This window comes from Maniola jurtina, chromosome W (assembly GCF_905333055.1).
Source record: "Maniola jurtina chromosome W, ilManJurt1.1, whole genome shotgun sequence".
NCBI classification, from domain to species: domain Eukaryota; kingdom Metazoa; phylum Arthropoda; class Insecta; order Lepidoptera; family Nymphalidae; genus Maniola; species Maniola jurtina.
Window position 1 is genome coordinate 77,464 of NC_060057.1, and position 13,729 is coordinate 91,192.

Consider the following 13,729-nt stretch of genomic DNA (forward strand, 5'->3'; position numbering starts at 1 on the left):
TTGTAGTAGGGGCAGTTGGTGCTCTCCTTGACGCTGGTGTAGTTGCGCACGTCGCCCACCTGCACGCACACCACGGGGTCCATGTTGAGGCCGGCCAGCTGCCGCGCCTCGATGATGGTGACGCACACCTGGAAGTCCGCCGCCTTCAGCGCCGACGTTCCCGCAGCGTCCACTATACTCATCCTGTAACTCTTACCTCGTTGTAGTAGGGGCAGTTGGTGCTCTCCTTGACGCTGGTGTAGTTGCGCACGTCGCCCACCTGCACGCACACCACGGGGTCCATGTTGAGGCCGGCCAGCTGCCGCGCCTCGATGATGGTGACGCACACCTGGAAGTCCGCCGCCTTCAGCGCCGACGTTCCCGCAGCGTCCACTATACTCATCCTGTAACTCTTACCTCGTTGTAGTAGGGGCAGTTGGTGCTCTCCTTGACGCTGGTGTAGTTGCGCACGTCGCCCACCTGCACGCACACCACGGGGTCCATGTTGAGGCCGGCCAGCTGCCGCGCCTCGATGATGGTGACGCACACCTGGAAGTCCGCCGCCTTCAGCGCCGACGTTCCCGCAGCGTCCACTATACTCATCCTGTAACTCTTACCTCGTTGTAGTAGGGGCAGTTGGTGCTCTCCTTGACGCTGGTGTAGTTGCGCACGTCGCCCACCTGCACGCACACCACGGGGTCCATGTTGAGGCCGGCCAGCTGCCGCGCCTCGATGATGGTGACGCACACCTGGAAGTCCGCCGCCTTCAGCGCCGACGTTCCCGCAGCGTCCACTATACTCATCCTGTAACTCTTACCTCGTTGTAGTAGGGGCAGTTGGTGCTCTCCTTGACGCTGGTGTAGTTGCGCACGTCGCCCACCTGCACGCACACCACGGGGTCCATGTTGAGGCCGGCCAGCTGCCGCGCCTCGATGATGGTGACGCACACCTGGAAGTCCGCCGCCTTCAGCGCCGACGTTCCCGCAGCGTCCACTATACTCATCCTGTAACTCTTACCTCGTTGTAGTAGGGGCAGTTGGTGCTCTCCTTGACGCTGGTGTAGTTGCGCACGTCGCCCACCTGCACGCACACCACGGGGTCCATGTTGAGGCCGGCCAGCTGCCGCGCCTCGATGATGGTGACGCACACCTGGAAGTCCGCCGCCTTCAGCGCCGACGTTCCCGCAGCGTCCACTATACTCATCCTGTAACTCTTACCTCGTTGTAGTAGGGGCAGTTGGTGCTCTCCTTGACGCTGGTGTAGTTGCGCACGTCGCCCACCTGCACGCACACCACGGGGTCCATGTTGAGGCCGGCCAGCTGCCGCGCCTCGATGATGGTGACGCACACCTGGAAGTCCGCCGCCTTCAGCGCCGACGTTCCCGCAGCGTCCACTATACTCATCCTGTAACTCTTACCTCGTTGTAGTAGGGGCAGTTGGTGCTCTCCTTGACGCTGGTGTAGTTGCGCACGTCGCCCACCTGCACGCACACCACGGGGTCCATGTTGAGGCCGGCCAGCTGCCGCGCCTCGATGATGGTGACGCACACCTGGAAGTCCGCCGCCTTCAGCGCCGACGTTCCCGCAGCGTCCACTATACTCATCCTGTAACTCTTACCTCGTTGTAGTAGGGGCAGTTGGTGCTCTCCTTGACGCTGGTGTAGTTGCGCACGTCGCCCACCTGCACGCACACCACGGGGTCCATGTTGAGGCCGGCCAGCTGCCGCGCCTCGATGATGGTGACGCACACCTGGAAGTCCGCCGCCTTCAGCGCCGACGTTCCCGCAGCGTCCACTATACTCATCCTGTAACTCTTACCTCGTTGTAGTAGGGGCAGTTGGTGCTCTCCTTGACGCTGGTGTAGTTGCGCACGTCGCCCACCTGCACGCACACCACGGGGTCCATGTTGAGGCCGGCCAGCTGCCGCGCCTCGATGATGGTGACGCACACCTGGAAGTCCGCCGCCTTCAGCGCCGACGTTCCCGCAGCGTCCACTATACTCATCCTGTAACTCTTACCTCGTTGTAGTAGGGGCAGTTGGTGCTCTCCTTGACGCTGGTGTAGTTGCGCACGTCGCCCACCTGCACGCACACCACGGGGTCCATGTTGAGGCCGGCCAGCTGCCGCGCCTCGATGATGGTGACGCACACCTGGAAGTCCGCCGCCTTCAGCGCCGACGTTCCCGCAGCGTCCACTATACTCATCCTGTAACTCTTACCTCGTTGTAGTAGGGGCAGTTGGTGCTCTCCTTGACGCTGGTGTAGTTGCGCACGTCGCCCACCTGCACGCACACCACGGGGTCCATGTTGAGGCCGGCCAGCTGCCGCGCCTCGATGATGGTGACGCACACCTGGAAGTCCGCCGCCTTCAGCGCCGACGTTCCCGCAGCGTCCACTATACTCATCCTGTAACTCTTACCTCGTTGTAGTAGGGGCAGTTGGTGCTCTCCTTGACGCTGGTGTAGTTGCGCACGTCGCCCACCTGCACGCACACCACGGGGTCCATGTTGAGGCCGGCCAGCTGCCGCGCCTCGATGATGGTGACGCACACCTGGAAGTCCGCCGCCTTCAGCGCCGACGTTCCCGCAGCGTCCACTATACTCATCCTGTAACTCTTACCTCGTTGTAGTAGGGGCAGTTGGTGCTCTCCTTGACGCTGGTGTAGTTGCGCACGTCGCCCACCTGCACGCACACCACGGGGTCCATGTTGAGGCCGGCCAGCTGCCGCGCCTCGATGATGGTGACGCACACCTGGAAGTCCGCCGCCTTCAGCGCCGACGTTCCCGCAGCGTCCACTATACTCATCCTGTAACTCTTACCTCGTTGTAGTAGGGGCAGTTGGTGCTCTCCTTGACGCTGGTGTAGTTGCGCACGTCGCCCACCTGCACGCACACCACGGGGTCCATGTTGAGGCCGGCCAGCTGCCGCGCCTCGATGATGGTGACGCACACCTGGAAGTCCGCCGCCTTCAGCGCCGACGTTCCCGCAGCGTCCACTATACTCATCCTGTAACTCTTACCTCGTTGTAGTAGGGGCAGTTGGTGCTCTCCTTGACGCTGGTGTAGTTGCGCACGTCGCCCACCTGCACGCACACCACGGGGTCCATGTTGAGGCCGGCCAGCTGCCGCGCCTCGATGATGGTGACGCACACCTGGAAGTCCGCCGCCTTCAGCGCCGACGTTCCCGCAGCGTCCACTATACTCATCCTGTAACTCTTACCTCGTTGTAGTAGGGGCAGTTGGTGCTCTCCTTGACGCTGGTGTAGTTGCGCACGTCGCCCACCTGCACGCACACCACGGGGTCCATGTTGAGGCCGGCCAGCTGCCGCGCCTCGATGATGGTGACGCACACCTGGAAGTCCGCCGCCTTCAGCGCCGACGTTCCCGCAGCGTCCACTATACTCATCCTGTAACTCTTACCTCGTTGTAGTAGGGGCAGTTGGTGCTCTCCTTGACGCTGGTGTAGTTGCGCACGTCGCCCACCTGCACGCACACCACGGGGTCCATGTTGAGGCCGGCCAGCTGCCGCGCCTCGATGATGGTGACGCACACCTGGAAGTCCGCCGCCTTCAGCGCCGACGTTCCCGCAGCGTCCACCACACTCGTCCTGTAACAAGTACCTTTGTTTAGCTTTATACGAGGCACTCCTCGACTGTGATCTCACGGTGATAAGTGATGCAGTCTTAGATGTTAGCGGGCTCACTTGCGAGGGCTATGGCAGTTTCACTGAACCCACACCCCTGATGCCTCTGTGAAAACAATACTTTTCTTAGTTATAATAATTAAATAGAAGGTTCTCGTCCACCCTTAGCTTTAAGATGTTCATGACGTCACATCTCATCATCACCGCACCGCACGCCACCGCAAGCAATTCCACCCTCACCCCCTGGGTGCCTGAAGCACTTCGACCGCCCGTTGTGCCAGACCCTTTTTTCCACGCACATGCAAACTGTGGAACCGACGCATTGGCGGTTCCTCTGGTGCTGCAAATGTAGGTATAATATGGGCGGCGGTAATCACTTAACATCAGGTGATCCGCCAGCTCGTTTGCTCGCTTTTTTATTTTTAGGGTTCCCATACCTCAAAACGGAACCCTTATGGGATCACTTTGTTGTCTGTCTGTCTGCTGTCAAGAAAACCTATACGGTACTTCCCGTTGACCTAGGGCAGTTAGGTAGGTCTTATAGCACAAATAAAAGATAAAATCCGAAAAGTGTGGTTAAATCACAAAAAAATATTAAAATGTGTTTCTTTACTATGTGTATTAAAACTTTTATGAAGGAAGGAAATGAAAAGGATTTTAAAGAACCTAAATCCACGCGGGTGAAGTTGTGGGCATTAGTTAGTTTTTAAATAAATACGCTTACATGTATGTAAGTAGCCTATCCGTAATAGCCCGTCACTGGGATGCAACGTGTTTCTGTACCACGTAAAAACATTTAAACGGATGATCCTTTTCAAATCCCGAGGGATCACCAGGATTTAGGAATGCAATTCCTTACAGCATCAGCGTTGAGAAGTTGTATCCTCGAGGTCAAAGACAAAGTGTTCACTTGGCATAGACACCTTCAATATCAATTTATAACCGACAGTTTCTAAATCCCATCAGCTTTGGTGGTCAGGTCCCCTGCAGCATTAGGATTGAGGAGTTGGAATACAAATTTTTATGGAACAATGTTGCAAAGTTCTTTTATCGATTAAAACAAAATTACGCAAATCGGTGCAGAGAACTCAGAGATATCGCTATACATAGGTAGACACCAAACACAACTCCTCCATTCTGAAAGTCGGTACCAACGTAGCCTATGTTACTCCTAGGCTAATCCTCTCTACTTGTCAGTGAAAGTCCCGTCAAAATAGGTCCAGCCGTCTGACAGACATTCACTCCAATTTAGATTTATGTGTAAGTATATAATTTCATTTTGATTTAATTTAAATTCTCCTTAAATTCCCATCACTATCTGAGTTCAACTAAGTATTTATTTCCACTAGTTCAACTCGTAAAAAAATAACGCAATTGAACTAGTGGGATAAGAGTCTCACTAGTTCAACGGTTGAACTAATGGGAACGAGTGCCTTTTTTGGATGTAAAACCCGTCGGGTCGATTTTTTTTTATGAAATGTAGTCTATGTCACCCGGACCATAATAACGAATCGATTGAGAACACTACATTCATCAAAATTGACTCAGCAGTTTAAACGCTACGGTGGAACACACATAAATACAAACCTACAAACCTACATACTTCAATATATACATACCAAGTAGGTATGTATTGAGGTGCGTGCTCTCGGGAACGCCAGCACGCTGATCGATTAGCTCATTGATTTCGAAATGGACTACAACAGTTTGACGACCTCCCTGGTGCAGTGGTAATGTTATTAGTCTCCCACTAGTCCCGGGGTCCCATTCCCGGCAGGGGTGTGGACTTCGGCCTTGGCTAGTTCCCACCCTACCGGCAAAGCCGTGCCGCCGAGCGTTTTATCGTTCCGGTATCGTACCGTGTTCATCCCAAAGAGGTAAGGATTTAATAAAAATTGCCATACCCCTTCCAGGTTAGAACGCTTCCATCTTAGTACGTGTTGAACTTTGTAATAATTACCAACATCTTTTGTAACACACATTATGCAAATAAAGAATTACTATTTCTATTTATTTAGACTATATCATCACTTACCACCAGGTGAGATTGCAGTCAAGGGCTAACTTGTATCTGAATTTAAAAAAAAAAGTTATAGTTAACAAAGCGCCGCTCGTCTGTAAACCCACTAAGAGATTTTATTTTATTCTTTACTTACGGCTTTTTACACTAACACATTAAAAATAGTGAGTACTTATTGTAAACATATTATTACTTAACTAAATATTTGGCGATTTACATAAACACAATATTACACGTTACAAGTTACAAATAAATATACAATGAAGCCGAAACAAACACGAAAACGACACGAAAAAAGTGTATCTAAGAAATATAAACATAAACTTTATAATTTTTCACACCACGATTCACATTCAATAAACGATTTGCTCCCAGATATTTCTAAAGAGAGATAGGTAGGTATATAAGCATACGAAGATTTTGATTTTGATTGCGAGGTGTGAAAAGCAAAGTATGCAACTTGGGGATAATGCTGTCTTAGTCTTGGGCACCCCTAAATCCCGCGCTTCACTCAGGATTCTAGATGTAACACCCTCTCTACGCTCGGGAGTTACTCTAAAATCCCTCGTTCGCTTGGGATTTATCCAGGTGCCCGTGACGTAAGACATTACATTATACCCATGTTGCATAATCTACTATTAAAATAAAGAGGTTAAAAAAAAGCCGTTGGATAGTTTCAAAGTCTGTTCAAATTCAAATTCAAAATATTTTGAATTTGAATTGGAAAAGAAAAACATGAAAAAAGTATTTCTTCACTATAAAGAGAAAGCTCAAGTAAAAAGTTTCATCGATATAATATCATGGATATATAACTTCAAAAATAAAGGACTTTTACCTATATAAACTTTCACCCCCTACTCAACCCTTTAGGATGGGATTTTTAAAAATTGTGCAACGCATATTTCTTTATTTTTAACCGAAAGCCGTAATACCAAGTTTCATAGATATAACTTGAACAATATCTCAAAAAACCGGCCAAGTGCGAGTCAGACTCGCACACGGAGGGTTCCGTACTCAAGTATTTTTTCCAACATTTTGCACGATAAATCAAAAACATACATAAAAATAAATAAAAATCTGTTTTAGGATGTACAGGTAAAGTCCTTTCTTATTTTGAAAATTGAAACACATTTTAATTTTTTTTTAAAAGATGTAACCACGAATTCGCGGTTTTTAGATTTATTCCTGTACTTGTGCTATAAGACCTACCTACCTGCCAAATTTCATGATTCTATGTCAACGCGAAGTACCCTATAGGTTTCTTGACAGACAGACAGACAGACGGACGGACGGACGGACGGACGGACGGACAGACAGACACAGAGACAGACAGACAGACAACAAAGTGATCCTATAAGGTTTTTCCTTTTCAGGTACGGAACCCTACTCCGGTTCCGTACTCGGGTATTTTTTTCGACATTATGCACAATAAATCAAAAATAAAAATAAAAACAAAATCTGTTTTAGAACGTACGTAAAACCCTTTCATATGATGGCGATGCCCCACTTGGTATACTTATGTTACTTTGAAAATTGTAACACATTTTTTTTTGTGATGTATAACCACGGAATTCACGGTTTTAGGATTGTTTCCTTTAATTGTACTATAAGACCTTTCATGATTCTAGGCCAACGGGAAGGACCCTATAGGTTTTCTTGGCAGGTACACGACAGACGGACGCACGGACCGACGAACAGACAGACAACGAAGTCATCTTATAAAGTTCCCTTGTTTCCTTTTGAGATACGTAACCCTAAAAATTGAGTATAGGTACTGACATTCGTTTCTTGTGCGGAGTGTCCGGGCAGCCGCGAGTGTCGACCAGCATCTCGTCGGAGGACGCGGAGGTCGGGCTCGCGGGGCGCCCGGAGGCCGCGCACGCGTCGGGCGCGGGCAGCAAGGCCTGCTCCTCGTCCGGGGTGACCTCCCGGCGCCGGCCCCGGCCCAGGCGGATGAAGCTGCGTACGCTCTTGAACGTTGTCCGTCTGCTTTCTGGAGGTTGAGGACCTTTTTCACTTGTCCCGGATAATCCACGGCTGTAGAAAAATATACCTATATTGTAGAGTTCCATTCGGCTTCGGTTAGTACCTAAAGGTGTCGATGGGGCCCTATTAATAGCCTCCGCTGTCCACCCGTGGATCCGTTTGAGTCTGATGAATGTTCTTCTGATCTGATGTTGTTCAGTGTCTGTGTTGAGATGGAGAACAGAACTCCTCAATGGATAAGAGCAAATTGCTCGTGATCAGTGTAATAGCTTAGTAAACAGTAGGGTTTTAACTGGGCATAGCATATTATAGTACAGTGGGGTCACTAAAAATTGTGAAATTAAAAAATTTTCAAAAGAAAAATAAAACCGACTTCAAAAACCACAAGCACTAAAAAGTAATAAATAATTTTTGTTTAGTTACACGTGTAATGTACCTAGGTATGAAGTCGGGCGAGCTTCACATTTGGATTTCTAATTTTGTTTTATTATGCTCGCTCGACTTCATGCTTAGGTACATTACACGTGTAACAAAACAAAAATTATTTATTACTTTTTAGTGTTTGTGGTTTTTGAAGTCGGTTTTATTTTTCTTTTGAAAATGTTGGTCAAATGAACTCGGTGGCTATCGTTCAGTACTGAGCACTGAGTTAGCGAATCACTCACCGTGCTTGACAGAATAAAGCAAAAGAAGACTAACCGCAGCAAGCGTTTGCCGGCAACTTTCAACTTGCGGGTACGCGATTCGTCTTCGGGTTCCATGTCAATCACGGTGTCCTTGTGCATAGAGCGTTCGATGTTAGCGATGTTCCGCTCGAGGTCGTCCAAAGGGTTCTCTTGGTCGGAGCTGACGCTGGAGCCGGCCGTGGACTCCTTGTTGGAGCTGCGGCGCGATGTGCTGGGGCGCGGCGCGTGCACGGCGGGCACGGCGGGCACGGCGGGCACGGCGGGCACGGCGGGCACGGCGGGCAGCTGCTTCCTGCTCGCGTCGTTGTCGCTAGCGATGAGATCTGGGTGCACATACAAAATGGCCATGTCTATGAACACCTGTGGACAAAATACACATATTAATAACTTTTTACTTCATTTCATTTATTTGTATAGATTGAGAAATACAACAGATTTTTTAAAGAATATAATCATGAGTGATGACTAATATCCCTCTTTTCCCTAAGCGTAAAACGTGTGCTAAGGCTAGGTATGACAATAGTCTTATGGGTGGAGTTTGAATCGCTTGCCTTTCGCATCTCAGTCATTGAGTTTTTCTCCTTCCTTAGTGGTGGTCTATGTTCTAACCTGCTCACTTTAGTGGTGGTATTATATTATTTCATAAACAGTAGATTTTTACAAATAAATGTTAAACAAACCTCATATTTATTTTAAAGTATATTTTTAACGAGGGACACGATACTTTGAAATCAATAGATATGGGGCCGCTAACGCTGAGCGTATTGCTCTCAGTATTTCAACAGGCGTGCGTCCGCGAGGTCTTAGTTCGGGGCGAAACACAATGTATTCAATACGAGTTTCATTTCCATTCAGGAAATTTCACGAGGTGTCATATATTATAATCTATGGTATTAATGAGTGTGTGATGGAACGTAGGCGGTCTATGCTCTATGGGCAGATCGTCCATGTTATAAGATATTGATTAAACCAAGCATGAACAATGGTTACCGAGTTTTATTTAATAATCTAAATCTAATACATGGCGCAGCCTATAAACATGGCAACAGGATATAATTTACCCGCAAAACTATCCTTAGTGGGAAATTTAAGTGAAAACTTTAGAAAATTCAAGCAATCTTTTGATATATATTTGGAGGCGGCGGGTTTGTCATCGGCAACGGAAGTAAGAAAAATAGCGATATTTTTAAATATTATAGGTGAAGATGCACTGAACGTGTACAATACTTTAAAAACGGATGATTTAAAGACATTAAAAGACGTACAAGAAATAATAGAGAAGTATTGTAACCCTAAAAAAAATGTGCTCCACTCGCGATACATTTTCTATAATAGGTGTCAAAAGCCTGGGGAAAGTTTTGATAGCTTCCTAACAGAAACAAAACAAATGTGCAATGACTGTGAATTTAAGAAAGGCAGAGAAGAGGCGCTCCGAGACAGGTTGGTGCTTGGGTCAAGTGACATTGATTGTCAAAAGAAAATGATTAAAAAAGGAGATCCAAACCTAGAAGAGGTTATCGAAGCCTTCAGAGTGGCTGAACTTACCAACTCTCATTTAAAAGAAATGAAGCAAGTAACAGAGATAGATGCGTTAACATTTAATAAAGTGAATAAAAAGAGGTGTTTACATTGTGGTACTAATCATCCATACGGTCAGTGCCCCGCATGGTCAAAAACCTGTGTAAAATGCAATAAGAAAAATCATTTTGCCCGGATGTGTCGTGCTAATAAAAGTATGAGTGAAGTAACTGTTGAAGAAGGGACAGAACATTACATAGAAACTGTAACTTGCAAGTCATCAGTGGACTCAGTAGCATGGTACCAAGAAGTAACGTTACCTGGACAAAATAAAATCAATTTTAAACTAGATCCGGGAGCCGATGTCAACATTTTGCCGGTGCATTTATTTGAAAAAATCACTTCAGATCACCCCATAGTATTGTCAAATACATGTGCAAAACTTGAGAGTTGGAATGGTTACAAGACACCAATTAAGGGATTGGCCACTATGGAGATAAAAGTAAATAACAAATTATATAAAGAGACATTTTGTGTAGCAGGTAATGCAAATTCTATGCCTATATTGTGTCGTGATGCATGTGTGCGTTTGAACTTAGTGAAACGAATATCATCTGTGGACACAAGTAATAAACTAAACAAAGAGGACCTAATTAAAGCTAATAGTGATCTATTTACTGGTATTGGTAAGTTTAATAAGCAGTATGACATTAAGTTGAAAAAAGACATTATTCCCACTTCAAAACCCCCATACAGAGTACCCCTTAAGCTAAGACCTAAACTGAAAGAAGAGTTGGCTAGTCTGGAGGGTTTAGGCATTATAAGCAAAGTTAATGAGCCTTCAGAATGGGTTAACAGATTAGTAATTATTGAAAAACCTGATAAAACTATTAGGATATGCCTAGACCCAAAAGACTTAAACAATGCAATTGTCAAAGATTATTGTTATATACCTACTGTTGAAGACTTGTCGACTAAGTTAACGAAATCAAAGTACTTTTCTGTTTTAGACCTTAAAGATTCCTTTTGGCATATTGTTTTGTCTGAAAAGAGCTCTAAGTATTGTACTTTTGCAACTATGTTTGGTACATACAAATTTAATCGTTTACCTTTTGGTATATGTATTGCCTCAGAAGTGTTTCAAAAATTTTTATCTGAAATATTTGGTTCTATAGATGGAGTTGTAAACTACATTGATGACATACTTTGTTATGCTGAAACGGAGGAGCAGATGAATAAAATCTTATCCCAGGTATTTAAAAGAGCAAGGGAATATAACATAAGATTTAATAAAAGTAAGTTTCAATATATGTTGAATCAAGTAAAATATTTGGGACAGATTTTTGAAAATGGTACAGTACGTCCAGATCCAGATTCAATTAAAGCTATAATGGAGTATGATATTCCGAAAGATAAGAATGATTTGCAAAGACTGCTTGGTCTTATAAACTATCTGCGCTCCTACATTCCCAATCTTGCTACTATAACTAGTCCTCTCAGAGATTTATTAAAGAAAAACACTATATTTGAGTGGCAAAAAATACACACAGACTCTTTTGAAAAAATAAAATCCATTTTATCTACTTACCCTGTTCTGCATACTTTTGACCCCAATAAAGAGATAACTATCCAGACTGATTCTAGTAAAACAGGGATAGGGTGTGTTCTGTTACAGGACAACAAGCCAATCTATTATGCTTCTAAATCTCTTACAGAGACTGAAATAAACTATGGACAGATAGAGAAAGAATTTTTAGCTGTTCTGTTCTCTTGTAAAAAATTTCATACATTCATATATGGGAGACAAATTGTTATACAAACAGATCACTTACCTCTCATTTCAATAATGAATAAGTCTCTATGTGACATTCCATCAACTAGATTGCAACGAATAAAATTGAAACTAAGCATTTACAGTATTACTTTAAAACATGTACCTGGCACTCAAATGCATATCGCTGATGCTTTGAGCAGAGCTTGTTCCACTGCTAGTGCACAACAAGACTGTGACAGTGACCTTAATGAAATAGTACACAGTGTGAATGTATCTGATGACATACTATGTCAGATTAGGCAAGAAATAGGTAAGGATCCTATAGCGTTGAATTTAATCAAATTTCATAAAAATGGTTGGCCAAATTCACACACTAAAATCCCTGCAGAGTTAAAATACTTATATAATTTAAAGAGTTTAATTTCTCTTGAAGATGGATTAATTTTTGTGGACAGTAGACTTTATATTCCAAAGTCATTACAAGACTTAATATTAAACAAACTTCATGGATGCCATTTTGGAATAACCAAAACAAAAGCAAGGGCAAAAATGTTATTCTATTGGAATAACATGAATTTGGACATTGAAAAATATATCACAAATTGCAAAACTTGTAAAAAATATTCAAATAATAACATAAAAGAGCCGATGGTCATTAGAGAGCAGCCAGAACTCCCATTTCAATTTGTCTCTATAGACATATTACAGTATGGCAACAATGACTATCTGACTCTAGTAGACCATTATTCTAAATGGATCGAGTTGCATAAATTAACAAGTAAGACAGCTGATGCTACAATTACCATCCTCAAGACCATATTTTCTACACATGGCATACCAGAAAAAATATATTCAGATAATATGCCATTTAACTCATTGGCATTTTTAGAGTTCAGTAAAGAATGGCAATTTAAACCTATTTTTTCAAGCCCTCATTACCATCAAAGTAATGGTGCTGCTGAAAGAGCAGTAGCAATTTGTAAAAATTTCTTGAAAAAATCAAATGAAACAAAGATAGACATAGAACATTTTTTATTAGAATATAGAAATACCCCAGTTCTTGGTCTCAATATATCACCAGCTCAATTATTGTTCAGTAGATTATGCCGCACAAAACTTCCAGCTAAAGATACTTTGTTAAAACCTAAAATAATTCCTGAAATTAAAGATAAATTAGTAGACAATGCATTAAAAAACAAAATGTACTATGACCGACACACAAGACCTAGGACAGACAGATTTAAGGAGGGACAAAAGGTAGTATTTAAAGAAAATGAGCATAGTAATATATGGAAGCCAGCCACCATTAGCAGAATAAATGAGAATCCCCGTTCTATAACCATAAAAGACAACATGGGAAATCTTAAAACCCGAAACACATGGTTTATTAAAACAGACAAGAGTCAAGATAGAACAGTTGACAAAGTGAGCACACAATCAGCATGGGCTCAAGTGGCTACACCAGAAGAACCAACTATATCTGTCATGACTCCTGCTGATCCTACTCCTCCAGTTCAGTTAAGAAGGTCTAACAGAAACGTTAGACCTCCTTCACATTTGTCGGATTTTGTAATGGATTAAAATTAAAATCATTTAAACCTATGTTATTATTATTACTGTCAATTACTTTACTATTAATAAGTATATATTTGTGTTAGTTATAGTATGTTAGTATGTAAGTCTAATATGTAGAATTTACTATTATAAAAAAGGGAGATGTCATATATTATAATCTATGGTATTAATGAGTGTGTGATGGAACGTAGGCGGTCTATGCTCTATGGGCAGATCGTCCATGTTATAAGATATTGATTAAACCAAGCATGAACAATGGTTACCGAGTTTTATTTAATAATCTAAATCTAATACACGAGGAAGGTTTGGTATTCTATTCTAGAATAACACATTCATACCACAAGTACATAATACTTGACCCTGAGGTCCACGAGTCTACTAGAGTGAAATTTTCTTTCTTCTGAAAAACTGATTAAACTTCTGAATTAATTAACATAATTACTTCAAATTTAAACATAATATATATTGTTTCATTTTGTTCATATATGTAAGCTTCCTTCAGCCGAATATTGCATACAAAATATAAAAAGCTTTCTTTCAGGGGACTCCCA

The 13,729-nt window shown here is 44.0% G+C and overlaps 1 protein-coding gene across 1 annotated transcript in view; it reads right to left on the reverse strand.

The window, feature by feature from the left end:
- LOC123879781 (otoferlin-like) overlaps positions 1 to 13,729 on the reverse strand; it is a 59,403-nt gene that overhangs the window by 39,150 nt on the left and 6,524 nt on the right. Inside the window, exons 2-4 of the mRNA XM_045927679.1 lie at positions 8,325 to 8,671; positions 7,419 to 7,676; positions 3,397 to 3,583 (exon numbers count right to left, since the gene is read on the reverse strand). Coding sequence (XP_045783635.1) covers positions 3,397 to 3,583; positions 7,419 to 7,676; positions 8,325 to 8,671 — 792 coding nt within the window. The remainder of the gene's footprint in view (positions 1 to 3,396; positions 3,584 to 7,418; positions 7,677 to 8,324; positions 8,672 to 13,729) is intronic.